This window comes from Nomascus leucogenys, chromosome 10 (assembly GCF_006542625.1).
Source record: "Nomascus leucogenys isolate Asia chromosome 10, Asia_NLE_v1, whole genome shotgun sequence".
Taxonomy (NCBI): Eukaryota; Metazoa; Chordata; class Mammalia; order Primates; family Hylobatidae; genus Nomascus; species Nomascus leucogenys.
Window position 1 is genome coordinate 84109478 of NC_044390.1, and position 15979 is coordinate 84125456.

The 15979-nt window shown below is 40.9% G+C and overlaps 1 protein-coding gene across 4 annotated transcripts in view; it reads left to right on the top strand.

Moving 5' to 3' along the window:
• FBXW8 (F-box and WD repeat domain containing 8) overlaps nucleotides 1–15979 on the top strand; it is a 120624-nt gene that overhangs the window by 12217 nt on the left and 92428 nt on the right. For all 4 annotated transcript variants that reach the window (XR_004032064.1, XR_004032065.1, XM_003274438.4 and 1 more), the window contains exon 2: nucleotides 4765–4869. Coding sequence is in view for 2 of the 4 variants with exons in the window: in XM_003274438.4 (XP_003274486.3) it covers nucleotides 4765–4869 (105 nt within the window). In the remaining 2 variants the exon portion in view is untranslated. The remainder of the gene's footprint in view (nucleotides 1–4764; nucleotides 4870–15979) is intronic.

The following is a 15979-nucleotide window of genomic DNA, read 5'->3' on the forward strand; positions in this document are numbered from 1 at the left end:
AAACCCTGTCTCTACTAAAAACAAAAATTAACTAGGTGTGGTAATGTGTGCCTGTAATCTCAGCTACTTGGGAGGCTGAGGCATGAGAATCACTTGAACCTGGGAGGCAGAGGTTTCATTGAGCCAGGATCGTGCCACTGCACTCCAGACTGGGCGACAGAGCGAGACTCTGTCTCAAAAGAAAAAGAGGTGCTTGAGCCCTAACCCTGGAAATTCGGGGCAGTAGGTCTTGGTAGGGCCGTTGGCATTTTTTTTTTTAATTCCACAGGTGATTTTGATTGTAATACAGGACAAAAGTCCCCAATAGTGATAGAGAATCGATATCTGAGACATTGTCAAAGAATTAAAAGCAAGGTTGTATGTTATCAAACCGATGCTTTTCCTTAACATTGAAGGAATACTAATATTCTGAATTTATTGGTCTCCTATAGAATAAATTTGGCCAGTCTCACATTGCTGAGAGCTATTCAACTACTACAAAATTATTTTCTTTTTTTTTGTTTTGAGACAGAGTCTCGCTCGCTCTGTCGCCCAGGCTGGAGTGCAGTGGCGCGATCTCGGCTCACTGCAAGCTCCGCCTCCCAAGTTCACGTCATTCTTCTACTTCAGCCTCCTGAGTAACTGGGGCTACAGGCGCCCCCCACCACACCCGGCTAATTTTTTAATATATTTTTAGTAGAGACGGGGTTTCACCATGTTGGCCAGGGTGGTCTCGATCTCCTGACCTTGTGATCCACCTGCCTCGGCCTCCCAAAGTGCTGGGATTACAGGCGTGAGCCACTGCGCCCGGCCCAAAATCACTTTCTCTAAATATTGTAGCCATGTTGATGTTTTTATAGTTTGACCACATTTCTGTATTTTAATAGTTCCAATGTCTTTAATTCCTTTTCATTCTTCTTGGAATGTCTTTGTTTCTGAAATGCCAGGTTGTCCATTTTCATGTTTTTAAGTCAGTGTAGAGTTGGGTTAATGTGGCCCATAACTTTTTGGATGGCTGTGTGCTTCACAGTAGTCTAGGTGGAAGACTGATAGCATCTTTTATTTATTTATTTATTTTTAGTGGACACATTATAATTGTACATATTTATGGGGCACAGTGTGATATATGTATACAATGTATATTGACCAAATCAGGGTAATTAATGTATCCATCACCTAAAACATTTATTATTTGTGTTGTAAACATTCAAAATCTGCTCTTTGAAAATATACAATAAATTGTTGTGAATTATAGTCAACCTGTAGTGCCACAGAGAACCAGAACTCATTCCTCCTGTCTAGCTGCACTTTTATATCCATTAACCAACCTCTGTCCGATAGTGTGTTTTAGATAACAAGGTATTTCTCTGCACACTAGTAGCAAGTAGTATTTTTAACCTACATTTATGAACTGTAGGAAGTACTCAATCAGAGTGCCTAAGACATTCTGCTGCCTGACAGTAGTAGGATTTATGTGGTTACTAGACCACAGCTTTTGTCCAGGATGTGGCTTCATATCCTTGTCAAATCATGCACACTAATAAGAGAGGTGTGTTTTCAACCACAGGGCCAAATATGCTCACAACTCTGTCTCTTGTAAGGTGTTTCTCAAATGATATTTCCAATAATAACAAACTGAAGTTGATGAATTAGTTACTAAACCTTGAATTTACTCTGGTTTGTTGGTTGGCTGGTGGAGTGATGTCACTCATTTACCTGCATTCTAGTATCCTTCTCAAGTAGGGGAGAGGAAGTAGCTTACCTAGACTAATGTCTCTGGAGGTGTGCTTAAGAACCCTTGGGAATATATTGAACACAGGACTATCGTGGGTCATGTCTATCGCTTTTGTTTAAAAAAAAAAAATTGAACTTTTCAAAAAATAGATTCTGAAATGGAGATTTGCATGTAGGTGGTTTAGTGGGTTTTCCTTTCAGAGAAGTCCTGAACTGAGCAAGGGGGCCAGGCCTTTGTACCCAGCCATGGACTAGTCATTGGATACAGGCTGCCTTAGAGGGGTGGGAGGGGATGCATCCTGGGTGAGGCAGCTTGTTTGGCCAAAGGCATTGCCTAGGAAGGGACTCAGTTGTGAGTCAACAGCAGGCAGCATTTTCATCTAGGGGAATGAGTGGGACCGGAAGCAGGATCTGAGTGACCCACTGCAGTATCTATGGCAAGGACCATTGATAGAATGTCTTGCCAGAATTACTCTAAGTGTGCAGCATGAAACTTGAGCATTTGGTCTCCTCACCTTGGGGGAGTCTACATATTTCTTAAGATGTGGACCTTCCGTTAGTGTATTGGTTTGTTTTTTTTCCTTGCCATTTTCCAGTGGTTAGCAACATGGAAGGTCATCTACATGAAAGTCTGGGACTTGATCTCTTTTGGAGTTTAGATCATAATTCTGAGAGCACAGTGACTTTTTTTTTTTTTAAGTTTGGCTGTGTAATGTCGTTTACAAAATTACAATTCAATGCTTTGAAAGAGTGACTGCCCTTCAGAACTTATAAATGATCAAGAACCATCATAATGCATGCATTAACAGTGAGATCAGCATGGGGTCTCATTTTTATTCTTAATAGCATACCTATTTCATAGAGTGGTTATATCTCTTTTACAGATGAGAAAGCACAGATGCACTTAGCCTGGTGGCTTGTTGGTAAGGTGACCGAACAGGTGTATCAGTTTGAATCTTTGCTGTGAACCTCCATGCTGGGTTGCATCCCAGAGATTATGGTGGTTGGGATCAAGGATACTGGTGGCAGGGCTAGGGTGATGCCAAGATACAGGCATTGTCTTCCATGATGAGGATGGAGGCTAGGCCAACTGAGTAGGCAAAAGACGGAAGGCTCCTGTTACCAGAGGTGTGACTTTTCTGCACTAGAACAGCTAAAAACAAAGATGATGATGTCCTTTGCCTCATCAGAATAGTGTCAAGTCCAGAAACCAGTTCCTAGTGAGTCTTAAATGGGACCAATTGAAGAAAGCAATGCCTGGCAAGTCTCTAACAGTGAAAGGCTAAATGAGACTTCAGTTTCAACGAACGCAGGCTTTTCCTTGCCTTTGTTCTAGTTGTAGGAGGGTAAGGAACATTTTTCTCTTGTTTCTTTACAGAGTAGGTAAAGTAGGCCTCTCCACAATGTCAAAATAATCCAAAAAAGAAAGGAGGAAGACCACGATTGCAAATGAAAGTTTCATCATGAGTGTGGCTTTCCTTGGCAAGCAGTGACTCCCTCCAGTGTTGATCTAAGGAGTCTCAAGTTGTATCTGGGCTGAGAAAGTGATGCCTCTTTTTCTTGATGAGTGAAGCCAATTAGTTGTGGGAGGGGACCGGAGCCTGACATTAAACCAATGACTTTCCATTATTTTTTTAGGCAAGCACCCCTGAGCCTTCTAATTACACTTGCAGATTTGTTTTCCTGTTTTTTTCTGTATGGCCAAACTTTCTCTCTTGATTTAACATTCTGTTCCTTCTCTTTGCCCACAGAGAACTGTCAGCTCTTACTCTTTTTTTCCTCCAGAGATCCCTTTTGGCCTTCATCCTTTGCACTGTTTTTGCAGTTAAATACTGCACTTCCTTTTTATGCTCTGGGCTGTCTTTTAGCCCCGAGACTCCTAGATGAACAGAAACTTCCAGAAAAATCTTTACCCTAAGTCTCGTTAGGGTCTAAATCAGTGCTTGGACTCCCTTAAAAAACACTGAGGTGATTTCTTTTTGTTTTGAGACAGCAGCCTTGCAATACGTAAGACGGCCGTATTTGAGTGGTGAATTAACAATTGGCTTGTAAGCAATAAGTCACTGATGTCAGCCAAAGCTTATTAAAAATGGGTTTTATTAAGTGAGTGCCGTGGGGACACAGTGCAGCTTTTCCTAGCTTTGCAGAAGCACATACCAAAGTGAGCTTTGGCAGGTGGATTGGGAACAGGCAGAGGGGTACATACATACACTTGGCTTTTTTTCTGTTTCACACTCATATTTCTTTGTGCTACCAGGATCGTCATGACAGCCTTATCTCTCAAATAAAGCCTGTTACCTCATCTCTAATTGCTTATCCAAAGGCAGGCGAGCTCTGATTTCTCTGCATTAATAAATGACACTGAAGAAGAACTGCTTTGTTTGCACTGGCCCGCTCAGGTTAACCAGTGTAAGCCCCTGAGAGCATTAGGAAACCTTGCACTTCTCCAGTGGCCAAGGAGAGGTGGCGTTCATCTCTATCAAGAGCAGTGTCCGCTTGTTTACTTTTTGCTCATGTTTATAGCCCTATTTTTTTTCCCAGTGAAAACCCCTTAGTGACCTAAAGCAGCTTTTCTCTAGCTGTGTGTGCTCACTCCCTTCCTAGTTGGGAGTAGTGGCAGTTGTCCTGGGAGGAGGGGTGGCCTCCCTGATTTCAAGGCTCAGTTTCTTGGCCGCCTGCTGCTCACCTTTCCTTAGAGGTCAGGAGGCTTTCCACAGACCTTGACAGTGATTCCTGTGCCATACACCAGGCTGGAAGATAGCACCCATGCTGCTTTGTGAAGCACCATGGGAAATGGTCATATGGGTTTCCTAAGTGAATATAAGGAGTGGAGGCGTGTGGGGGTCAGAGAATGGAGGATGGCCGGCAGATTCTGAAATAGTTCCATGACTGCCTGGTGAAACAGTATGGATGCCTCCCTCCTGGGAAACAGCCTCATCTATCTTGTTACCACCTAAGAATATCTCTGGTCATTTAAAGGGCCTGTAAATTTGAGTTATTTTCATATCTAAGAATTATAAACTTCTTTCCTTTCTTTTTTTTTCCCCTCAGAATGAAATGAATGATGTGCCTTTCTTTGATATCCAACTGCCTTACGAATTGGCAATCAATATATTTCAGTATCTGGACAGGAAAGAACTAGGAAGATGTGCACAGGTAAGGTGTCACCAACAGATGTTCAAGATGTTCATACTTTAATGTGTGACTAAAGTATAGGACTCTCCTGGGTAATAGAAATTTACTCACAGATAGAAACTTTGCAGAATTAATGAATTGGATGGCAAGTTTACGTGAAGGAAAGCCACCTTGACCTTAAAGGATTACGTTCCACATCACTACTCGGTGTGTATCTTTCTGTGACCAAAGAGCTCTTTTCTCCCTGCAGTCTGAGTTAATGGCTGACCTGTGGCAGTGTGCTGGTGGCCGACAACTTGGTGCTAAGCCTTTATTGAGCTTGTCTGTGCTGTTAATGCACTCACAGTTTTTAATGCAAAGATGTGAGCCCTTGGTTAAATCAAGCCTGTTGTTGGGTTCGTAGCTGAGGGGTCAGCCCGAGGACAGAACATGCTTTAGGTGAAGTCATGTTTTAGGTGTATAGTCCAAATTACCCTTTAAACTTTAGGATCTCACTCAGTGAGGTGCAAGGCAGGTGAGAACTGAGACCCACCAAGGGAATTACAGATCAATGTCACCCGTCTCACGCTTACTCTGGGGCATATGCCTGTGGAGTGGAATGGTGGGAGATATCATTTAGGCCAAACTGCATTGTGTTTAGGAATCATGGGGGAATCTTGATAAAATGCAGATTCAGATTCAGGAAGTCTGCGGTGGGGCCTGACAGTCTACTTTCTTTTTTTTTTTTGAGATGGAGTTTTGCTCTGTCGCCTAGGCTGGAGTGCAGTGGGACGATCTTGGCTCACTTCAACCTCTGCCTCCCAGGCCCAAGCAGTTCTCCTGCCTCAGCCTCCCGAGTAGCTGGGACTACAGGCATGTGCTGCCATGCCCAGCTAATTTTTGTATTTTTATTAGAGATGGGGTTTCGCTGGCCAGGCTGGTCTCAAACTCCTGATCTCAGGTGATCTGCCTGCCTTGGCCACTCAAAGTGCTGGGATTACAGGCATGAGCCACCGCGCCCGGCCCCACTGATGGTCTACTTTCTAAGCAGGGGATGCCAGTGTGGCTTTGGCCACACTTTGAGAGAGGCAAAGGTTTATGCCATTAAAATTGTTCTCTTGTTCTTGTCTTTTTGGCCAAGAGTGTGTGATTGATTTTTCTTTTCTTTTTTTGAGACAGAGTCTTGCTCTGTCACCAGGGCTGGAGTGCAGTGGCGCAATCTCGGCTTCCTGGAACCTCTGCCTCCTGGGTTCAAGCTATTTTCTTGCCTCAGCCACCCGCGTAGCTGGGATTACAGGCTCATGCCACCACACGCAGCTAATTTTTGTATTTTTAGTAGAGACAGGATTTTGTCATGTTGGCCAGGCTGGTCTTGAACTCCTGACCTCAAGTAATCCACCCACCTCAGCCTCCCAAAGTGCTGGGATTACAGGCATGAGCCACTGCGCCTGGCCTGATTTTTCTTTTTTAAAAATTTCATTTAATTTTTTTAAATGGACAAATAAAGTTATATATATTTATCAGTTATAATATGAGTTTTGAAATATCTATGCATTGCGGAATGGCTCAGTCGAGGTAACTAACATGTATTACCTCACATACTAATTTTCTGTGGTGAGAACACTTAAAATCTATTCTCTTAGTGATTTTCAAGTATACATCATTAACTAAAGTCACTATGTTCAGTAGAGCTCTGAACTTATTTCTGCCATCTAACTGAAATTTTATATCCTTTGACATCTTTCCAGCGTCCCATACTGCCCCGCCAGCCACTGGTAACCACCATTCTACTCTCTACTTCTATGAGCTCAACTTTTTTAGATTCTATATTTAAGTGAGGTCATGCAATATTTGTCTTTCTGTGGCTGGCTTATTTCACTTAACATGATGCCCTCCAGGTTCATCCACCATATTGTTGTAAATGACATGATTTCCTTCTTTTTTTTCTAAAGACTGAATAGTATTCTATTGTGTATACATACCACACTATCTATCATTTATCTGTTCATTCTGTATCTTGGCTGTTGTGAATAATGTTGCAGTCAGCCTGGCAGTACAGAGATCACTTTGACAAACTGATTTCACTTCCTTTGGATGTATACCCAGCAACCAGAATTGCTGAATCATATGGTAGTTCTATTTTTAATATTCTAAGGAACCTCTGTTTCCTTAATGGCTGTGCTAATTTCCATTCCCACTAACAGTGTGCAAGGGTTCCCTTCTCTCCGTGTCTTTGCCAGCACTTGTTTTGTCTTTTTGGTAATAGCCATTCTAACAGGTGTAGTTTTAATTTGCGTTTCTCTGATGATTAGTACAGCTGAGCATTTTTAAATATACCTATTGGCCATTTGTATGTCTTCTTTTGAGAAATGTCTATTCAGGTCCTTTGTTCATTTTTAAATTGGATTTTTTGTCTTCTTGCTATTGAGTTGTTTGAGTTCCTTATATAATATTTTGGATATTAACTGCTTATGAGATATATGGTTTGGAAATATTTTTTCTCTTTTGTAGGTTGTCTCTGTACTCTGTTGATTGTTTCCTTTGCTATGCAAAAGCTTTTTAGTTTGATGTAATCCCATTTGTCTGTTTCTGTTGCCTGTTCTTTTGGGGTCATATCCAAAAAATCATTACCTATACCAGTGTCATGGAGTTTTTCCCTTACGTTTCTTTCTCATAGTTTAACAGTTTCAAGTCTTATGTTTAAGATTTTAATCCATTTTGAATTTATTTTTACTTTTTTTATTGAGACAGAGCCTCACTCTGTTGCCCAGGCTGGCATGCAGTGGTGCAATCGTAGCTCACTGTAGCCTCAAACTTTTGGGCTCACGTGATTCTCCCACCTCAACCTCCTGAATAGCTGGGACTATAGGCTCACGCCAACATGCCCAGCCAACTTCTAAATTTTTTGTAAGGACAGTGTCTTGCTTTGTTGCCCAAGCTAGTCTTGAACTCCTGGCTTCAAGTAAGAGTTAACTTCTTTATAATAGTGTGAGATGGGATCTAATTTCATTCTTCTGTATGTGGATATCCAGTTTTCACAACAGCATTTATTGGAGACTTTTTTCCCCATTGTGTGTTGTTAGCGCCTTCATTGAAAATCAATTGACTGTAAATGCACAGGCTTATTTCTGGGTTCTCAATTCTGTTCTACTGGTCTATGTATCTGTTTTTATGCCAGTGCCATGCTGTGTACATTGCTATAGCTTTGTAGTATATTTTGAAATGAGGTATTGTGATGCCTCCAGCATTGTTCTTTTTGCTCAGGATTGCTTTGGCTATTTGCAATGTTTTGTGTTTTTATGCAGATTTTATCTTTTTTTCGGTATCTGTGAAAAATGTCTTTGGAATTTTTATAGAGATTGCATTTCACTCACTTTGAGTAGTATAGACATTTTGATAGTATTCTTCCAATCCATGAACATGGAATATCTTTCTATTTATTTGTATCTTCCGTTTTTTCCTTAGTGTTTTATAGTTTTCAGCATACTGCTCTTTAGCTTCCTTGGTTGAATTTGTTCCTAAGTATTTATTTTTGGTGTGGCTATTGTGAATGGGATTATTTTCTTGATTTCTTTTACAGATAGCTTGTTGTTAGTGTATAGAAACTCTAGTGATTTTTGTATATTGATTTTGTACCCTGCAACATCACCGAATTTGTTTATTAGTTTCTTGGTGGAGTATTTAGGGTTTCCTATGTTTATGTTTATATTGTCTGTAAACAGGAACAGATTAACTTCCTTTCTGCTTGGATGCCTTTTATTTCTTTCTGTTGCCTAATTGCTGTTACTAAGACTTCTAGTACTATGTTGAATGGAAGTGGTGAGAGTGTGCATCCTTGTCTTATTCCTGAAGAAAAGCTTTCAACGTTTTACTAAGTATGACTTTAGCTTTGGTTTTGTCACATGTGGCCTTTATTGTGTTAAAGTACATTTCTTCTATACCTCATTTATTAAGAGTTTTTATCATGAAAGGATCTTGAATTTCGTCAGATGCTTTTTCTGCACCTGAGATGATCACATCATTTTTCTCCTTCATTCTGTTAATGCATTGTATTACATTTATAGATTTCTGTTGATTTTTCATAAGTTAAATGGGTGTATGATTGCTAACCATTTGGCCTTTGATGGACAACTGTATTCTCTAGGAGACACTGGAGTATCCATTCTCCATAACTGCCAAAAAATTAGTTTGTTTAGTGGTTAGCATTTTCATCCCTGGATTCTATAATGCATTTTACACAGGTGTTTACAGCTTCAAGAGAAAGGGTTTGCAAAATTCACTGGTAGGAAAACTGTACATAAAATTGAAAGCACCACCAAGACTATGAAGTTCAGCATATGAAGGCGGTTTGAGAGTGGTGAAAACTGTAGCCAAATTTAGACTCTAGAGCTTGCTACCTCCATGGCAGTTCAGTGAAATCACACATGATACAGGACCATTTAGACAGTTTATGGTGTTCTACTCTTTCTTTTTCTTTGACGGAGTCGTGCTGTCACCAGGCTGGAGTGCAGTGGCACAATCTCGGCTCACTGCAACCTCTGCCTCCCAGATTCAAGCGATTCTCCTGCCTTAGCCTCCCAAGTAGCTGGGACTACAGACGTGCCACCACTCCCAGCTAATTTTTGTATTTTTAGTAGAGACGGGGTTTCACCATGTTGGCCAGGATGGTCTCCATCTCTTGACCTCATGATCCATCTGCCTTGGCCTCCCAAAGTGCTGGGATTACAGGTGTGAGCCACTGTGCCCAGCCGTTCTAATCTTTCTTTGTGAAGCGTTTTGCTTAATCGTTTTTCTACTTGAATATGAATTTGAAAGAATTTTCAATATTCTTGATTGTTGCAGTATTGCTTAAGTGGGGGCATTGGCAGATATTTTTTGACTCAGAGTGTGTGTCTTTAGGAAATGATGGAAATTATTTAAAGGATAAAATTCACTTAAAAAATGTGCTGAAGTGTAAACTGTGCTCAGAGCCTATCAGTTGCATTAAGCATGAGTACCTATATTGTTTTCTTTCCCCTTGGAAATTTGATTTGTTATATTCTAACTTTACACATTGGCCCTGCTCCCAAGAGTTGAAAACAAGAGTGTAGCTAAATGAGGCCAATTCCTGGATTTCAGCCTGATGCTGTTAGCCGAAGTCTTGGAACAGGGTCTAATAGCTAGCTGCTTTACACAAAGTCAGCATTAGATGATAAAATCTTCATTCTTGATAGCGAGCTGCTGTTTAAGAAATCATTTCTTTTAACATTGCTTTTTGCTCTCCTGCTTTGTAGAGAGCCATGTGGCTTTCACATCTGCTGCTGGTTTTCTCATCCAAAGAGTTTATCAGAGAAAGATAGAATCTAGTGGAAGAAGAGATCCCCTTTTGGTACAATGGGGCTGCATTACAGGGTAGATTGGTTATGCTGGTGAGATTATTCTGCAGGTGTGAACAGTTTAATTTGTAACACAGTAGTCCAATTGTCCACCAGAATCTTCCTTCTATGGCCAGTTGGATTTGGCTTTTTTGTTGTTAACCCAGTTTTTAGAGCACATATATAAGAATAGAAAATATTCTTAAACAGAACCCCGTTAGCGTACAGTGACTAAGTTGGCTGTGATCTGTGAAGTCAGGATTTTTATGGAGCTCTTACATGAGAATGACAATAGATGGCCAGTAGTTTGTAGAATTGGCTTTGTTTCATCAATCATTAAAATTAAAACCACAAAGTAATAAAAATAAGTAGCATTTTCATTTGTTTCTTGGGGTGTTTTTATTTTGAAACGGGGAGGAAATCCTTCTGTGGAATGTCCTGCTGCTTTATGATTTTATTTTAGAGGGGCTTTCTTTTTTTCTCTCTCTCCATCTCTCTTTTAATCTAGGTGCCTTGGGATTTTAGTGAAATTGGGCCAGTTATGTGGAATTGGCACCATGAACTAAATGTATGCCCTTGGAGAAAACCTGTTTGCTTAGATCTTTATGCCAAATTAGTAACTGACTAACAGTAAGAAACTCTGTTACTGGGAGGCCTTTGAGATTTAATTATCCCACAAACCATGCCGGAGACTGATTTTGCTTTGACTTTGTCTCCTTTCCATATCCCCTCCTCTTTTTTTGCTTTTGAGGCTTTATGTTTTGAAAACTGAAGTCCCGCTACATTAGTTTGTGATCCTTGTGTACTTTTGATGCTGAGGTCTCCAGCTCCTTCCTTTCAATAGTTGTCCCTCGAGGGACTTAATCTCTCTGTGGGAGTGTTTCGTGCTGAAACACCTTGAAAACAGTGTAGCTTTTAGTAAGCAAAGTTACTTGTTGGACAGGTCATTGAACAGGTTTATAATCTTGCTATTTATAATTTTATGTTCATCTTTTTTTGTGCCCACAGGATTCCTGGTATTTAAAGGAGACTATTTTTTAGTGGATAACAATGACACAGTTGTTGGTTTCAAAATTACAAATTGGTTTTTAGGAGAAAAGTAAGTCTGCCATTATATTACAACGTGAATAATTCTGAGGAGTGATGGCTTTTAGATATTTACCAATATTCATTTTTTAAACTTTAAAAATTATTATAAATTCATAGGAAGTTGCAAAAAATAGTACAGAGAGTTCCTGTGTACCCTTCCCCCAGTTTCCTCCATTGGTAATATCCCGCATAACTACAGAACAGTAGCAAACCAGGACCTGACATTGGCACAATTCACAAATCTTATTGATGTCCCTAGTTTTACATGCACTTATTTGTGAATATATGGAACTTTACATGGATGTAGATTTGTGTGACCACCACCGCAGTCAACATGTAGAACATTCTTCACGAGAATCTCTTGTGCTACTCTTTCACAGTCTTTGACAGCCACACTGGCCTCAAATCCTTCCCCTGACCCCTTCACCCCCAGCTCCATCTCTAACCCCTGGCAACCACTGATCTGTTCTCCAACTCCATAATTTTGTTTTCAGTTTTTTAATGTATATTTTAGTTCTTTGTATTTCCTAATGTGTAATTTTAGAAATTTAGCTGCATAAGTAGTGATGTCATGTTTTTCAAGTAAAAGATAGAAAAACATGCATAAACAAAGCAATAAAGAAAAAGAGGGAAGATGCAGAGGTTAAAAACTTGAAATTTATGACAATATTGGTGAGCAAGAAGTAGGTGACAGCAAAATAAATAAGTAATTCTAGAACTAAAGACCAGTATATTAGATTATGGTATTTCAAGTTTCAAGGAAAATGTGATTTTATGTCCATGTAGGAGAAACTAAAATCCAGGCGCTTATAGCTAAAGATCTATAATCTTAATGAAGTCTGTGTAAGTCAGGAATCCATAGCCAAGTGAGGCTGAATTGATTTTCCTGGCAGAAGTGATTCTGCAGACCTGTAGTTGCTGGCAGGGTTCCCTTAGTTCTTTACTTTCACCCTTGCCATCAGACTTCTCTATCAGGAAGTTATGTGGAAGGTTCCTTGTATGCTCAAGACCCAAGTGCCTTCAGGAGTTTCTTTTAATTCATGTGATTGTTGTGGCTGCCCCCTTTAAGCACAAATTTAGGGAAAGGCAAAATCACTCTAAAAAAACAGATTGGGAGCTAGATGAAACAAGAATGGCAAATGAACATTGAGCTAAGTGGTGGGTACTTTGGAGTTCTTTATATTGTTCACTTTACTCTTGTGTGTTTGAACTTTTCCACAATTAAAAAGTTTACTAGAAAAAAAAGCATAAAGCAAAATAATACATGTGAATAAGAAAGAGCCTATGGAGGGCAGCACATGCCAGGAGCTGAGCTGTGTCTATGACCTTTGAGAATAAAAGCAATGCTAATTTTTTAAAAAAAGTTGGACTTTACTCTTTTATTTAGTTATTTATATAGGGCTGACTATGTATGTGCGAGGTACTGTTCTATATAGTGAAGACAGCTGAGAATAAAACATAAAAAACCTGCTTCTCAGAGAGCTTCCATTGCATACAATAAAGACATGATTAAATAGAGTTATCAGATGGCAGTGAGTGCTATGGAGAACAACAACACAGTAGAGGTGATATGGGGGTTGCATTTTTGAGTGGCCAGGGAAGACTTTGCAGAGAAGGTGAGCTTTGAGCAAAGACCTGAAGGAGGGGTGAAGGACACTGTGCAGATCTCTGGCAGAGTGGAATAGCAAGGGCGAAGGACTTGAGGCAGGCGCAGCTGAAGCTCATCTGAGGCAGAGTGCACCTCTTGTGTTTGAGGAACAGCAGGAAGGTCCAACTGGGTGGTTGTCGTACGCTGAATAATGGCCCTCCCAAATATGCTCACATCCTAATCCCTGAATCCCACGAGTATATTACCTTTCATGATAAAAGGCCCTTTGCAGATGTGATTAGGTTAAGGATCTAGAGATGGGGTGATTATCTTGGATTATACAGGTGGGTCCAGTGCATTATAAGTCTCCTTGTAAGAGGGAGGCAGGACGTCAGGGAGGAGAGGAGATGCTGTGTTGCTGGCCTTGAAGGTGGAGGAAGGGGCCACAAGCCAAGGAATGTAGGTAGCTTGAAGCTGGAAAAGGTAAGAAAACTGTTTTCTTTCTGAAGCCTCCGGAAGGAATGCAGCCCTGCCCACACCTTGCTTTTACACTTCTGGTCTCCAGAACTATAAGCGAATAAATCTGCATTGTTTGAAGCAGCTAAGTTTGTAGTAGTTTGTTAGCGCAGCCATAGGAAACTGATACGGGGGTGTAGTGAGCAGAAGGGTAAGAGGAGGAGAGGACTCAGTATGTGATAAGCTTGTGTTTAATCCATTAAAAGAACTCGAAGTTTTGTTGTGAATGAGATGGGAAGCCTTTGGAGTGCTTTGAGCAGAGGGGTGACAAGGGCTGCCCTGTGTTTAAAAAGGGACCATTTGGGCTGCCGTGTGGAGAATCGGTTGTTGGGGGACAAGGACAGCAGCAGGGAGACCAGTTAGGAGGCCACGGAAGTAATCCAGAGAAGAGGATGTGGTGCTTGGGCCAGGATGGCACCAGTAGAAGTGGACACAGTCAGGATTGTGGATGGGCTGGATGTGGGGACAGAAGGAAGAGAGTCAACAAAGACTCCATGGTGTTTGCCTTGAGCAACTGGAGGAATGAGTTCACCATTTACCGACAAGTAGCAGACCATGGAAGGAGCATGTGTGGGTATGGGGGAAGATCCTCATTGGTTGTGAGGCTGAGGATGAGCTCTTCGTTGAGCTCTGGGCTGAAGATGGAAATTTGGAAGCTGTCAGCCACATTGATGGTATTTAAGGCCAGGAGACAAATGAGAACATTAAGGAAGTGAATGTAAATAGAGGAGGGGTTCAGGGATGGAGCCCTGGTGCTCCACAAGGATTAGAGGCCGTGGACATGAGCAGGGCCAGACAGAGGACCGGGCAGGAGTTCCCTGCTAGGCAGGAAGAAAACCCAGGTGTGTCGTTCCCTGGGACCATGGGATAAATGTTTTCTAGGAGGAGAAAGTGATCACAGGTGTTAAGCGCTGCTGTTCATCAAGTAAGAGGAGGACTGAGAAATGATCATTGGGTTTTGCAAGTTGGAGGTCACTGGTGACCTTGACCAGGGTCAGTGGTCTGTTGGGGGCAAAAGCTAGTGGCTCAGGAGCAAGTGGAGAGAGAGGAAACTGAGATAGTGAGTGCATAGAGAGCTGTCTCTATGTGATGTGTCCTCCCACAGTAGACTTGGTGTGTGAACCTGTGAAGGGAACAATGAGACTTCCCCTCTGTGAGCCTCAGTGGTAACCCTAATCCAGGCAGAGCTAATAAAGCTCATTTTTGAGCCAGCAGCTTTTTTTTTTTAATGCTGCAATTCACAGTGGTGCTATAAAGCAAAATGCTGGAGACACTTTTATTAGCAAGTCCTTGCAGCTGAGGCTCACTCAGTGGGGCTTTACTGAGCAAGGCCATTCCAACTCTGGTGTATTAAAGACCATTAGGCCTCTGGAAAATTCAGGCTTGTAAACTTGCTAGATTTCATAAAACTTAAGGAATCAAAACAATTAACAAGATTTCCTTTTGGTGGGACCCTTTAACATTTGCTTGTGAAAGTTTAACTAGGTCTTTTTCTTGTTGATTTTTTTTCCTTCAGAATTAAAAGACATTTTTAAAACCTGTCATTTTTGTTCTCCTTTAAAAGAAGAAAGAAAAGCACCCTCCTTTTATAGTTTGCTAAAGAAATTGTTGACACATTTCTGTTTTTAATACCTAATTGTGGATACAATCCTGATCCCTTTTTGGAAGCAATTCTCACCTCTGCCTTTTTTTAAGTCCCTCAAAGAGATTTTTTATTTGTTTTCCAGGACTTAAACTTTAGCTTGAATGTTATTTTCTACGGAATAAGCACTGTGACCCGGGGTTAGTGATGTGAATGATGTGCCACAACATCAATTTTTTGGTCTCCAATAACAGGTTCTGAAATTGTGGCAATAATCAATAGCTTACCAACCAAAAAGAGTCCAGGACCTGATGGATTCACAGCCGAATTCTACCAGAGGTACAAGGAGGAACTGGTACCATTCCTTCTGAAACTATTCCAATCGATAGAAAAAGAGGGAATCCTCCCTGACACATATTATGAAGCCAGCATCGTCCTGATACCAAAGCCTGGCAGAGACATAACCAAAAAAGAGAATTTCAGACCAATATCCTTATGAACATTGATGCAAAAATCCTCAATAAAATACTGGCAAACCGAATCCAGCAACACATCAAAAAGCTTATACACCGTGATCAAGTGGACTTCATCCCTGGGATGCAAGGCTGGTTCAACATACGCAAATCAATAAATGTAATCCAGCATATAAACAGAACCAAAGACAAAAACCACATGATTATCTCAATAGATGCAGAAAAGGCCTTTAACAAAATTCAACAACCCTTCATGCTAAAAACTCTCAACAAATTAGGTATTGATGGGACGTATCTCAAAATACTAAGAGCTATCTATGACAAACCCACAGCCAATATCATACTGAATGGGCAAAAACTGGAAGCATTCCCTTTGAAAACTGGCACAAGACAGGGATGCCCTCTCTCACCACTCTTATTCAACATAGTGCTGGAAGTTCTGGCCAGAGCAATCAGGCAGGAGAAGGAAATAAAGGGTATTCAGTTAGGAAAAGAGGAAGTCAAATTGTCCCTGTTTGCAGATGACATGATTGTATATCTAGAAAACCCC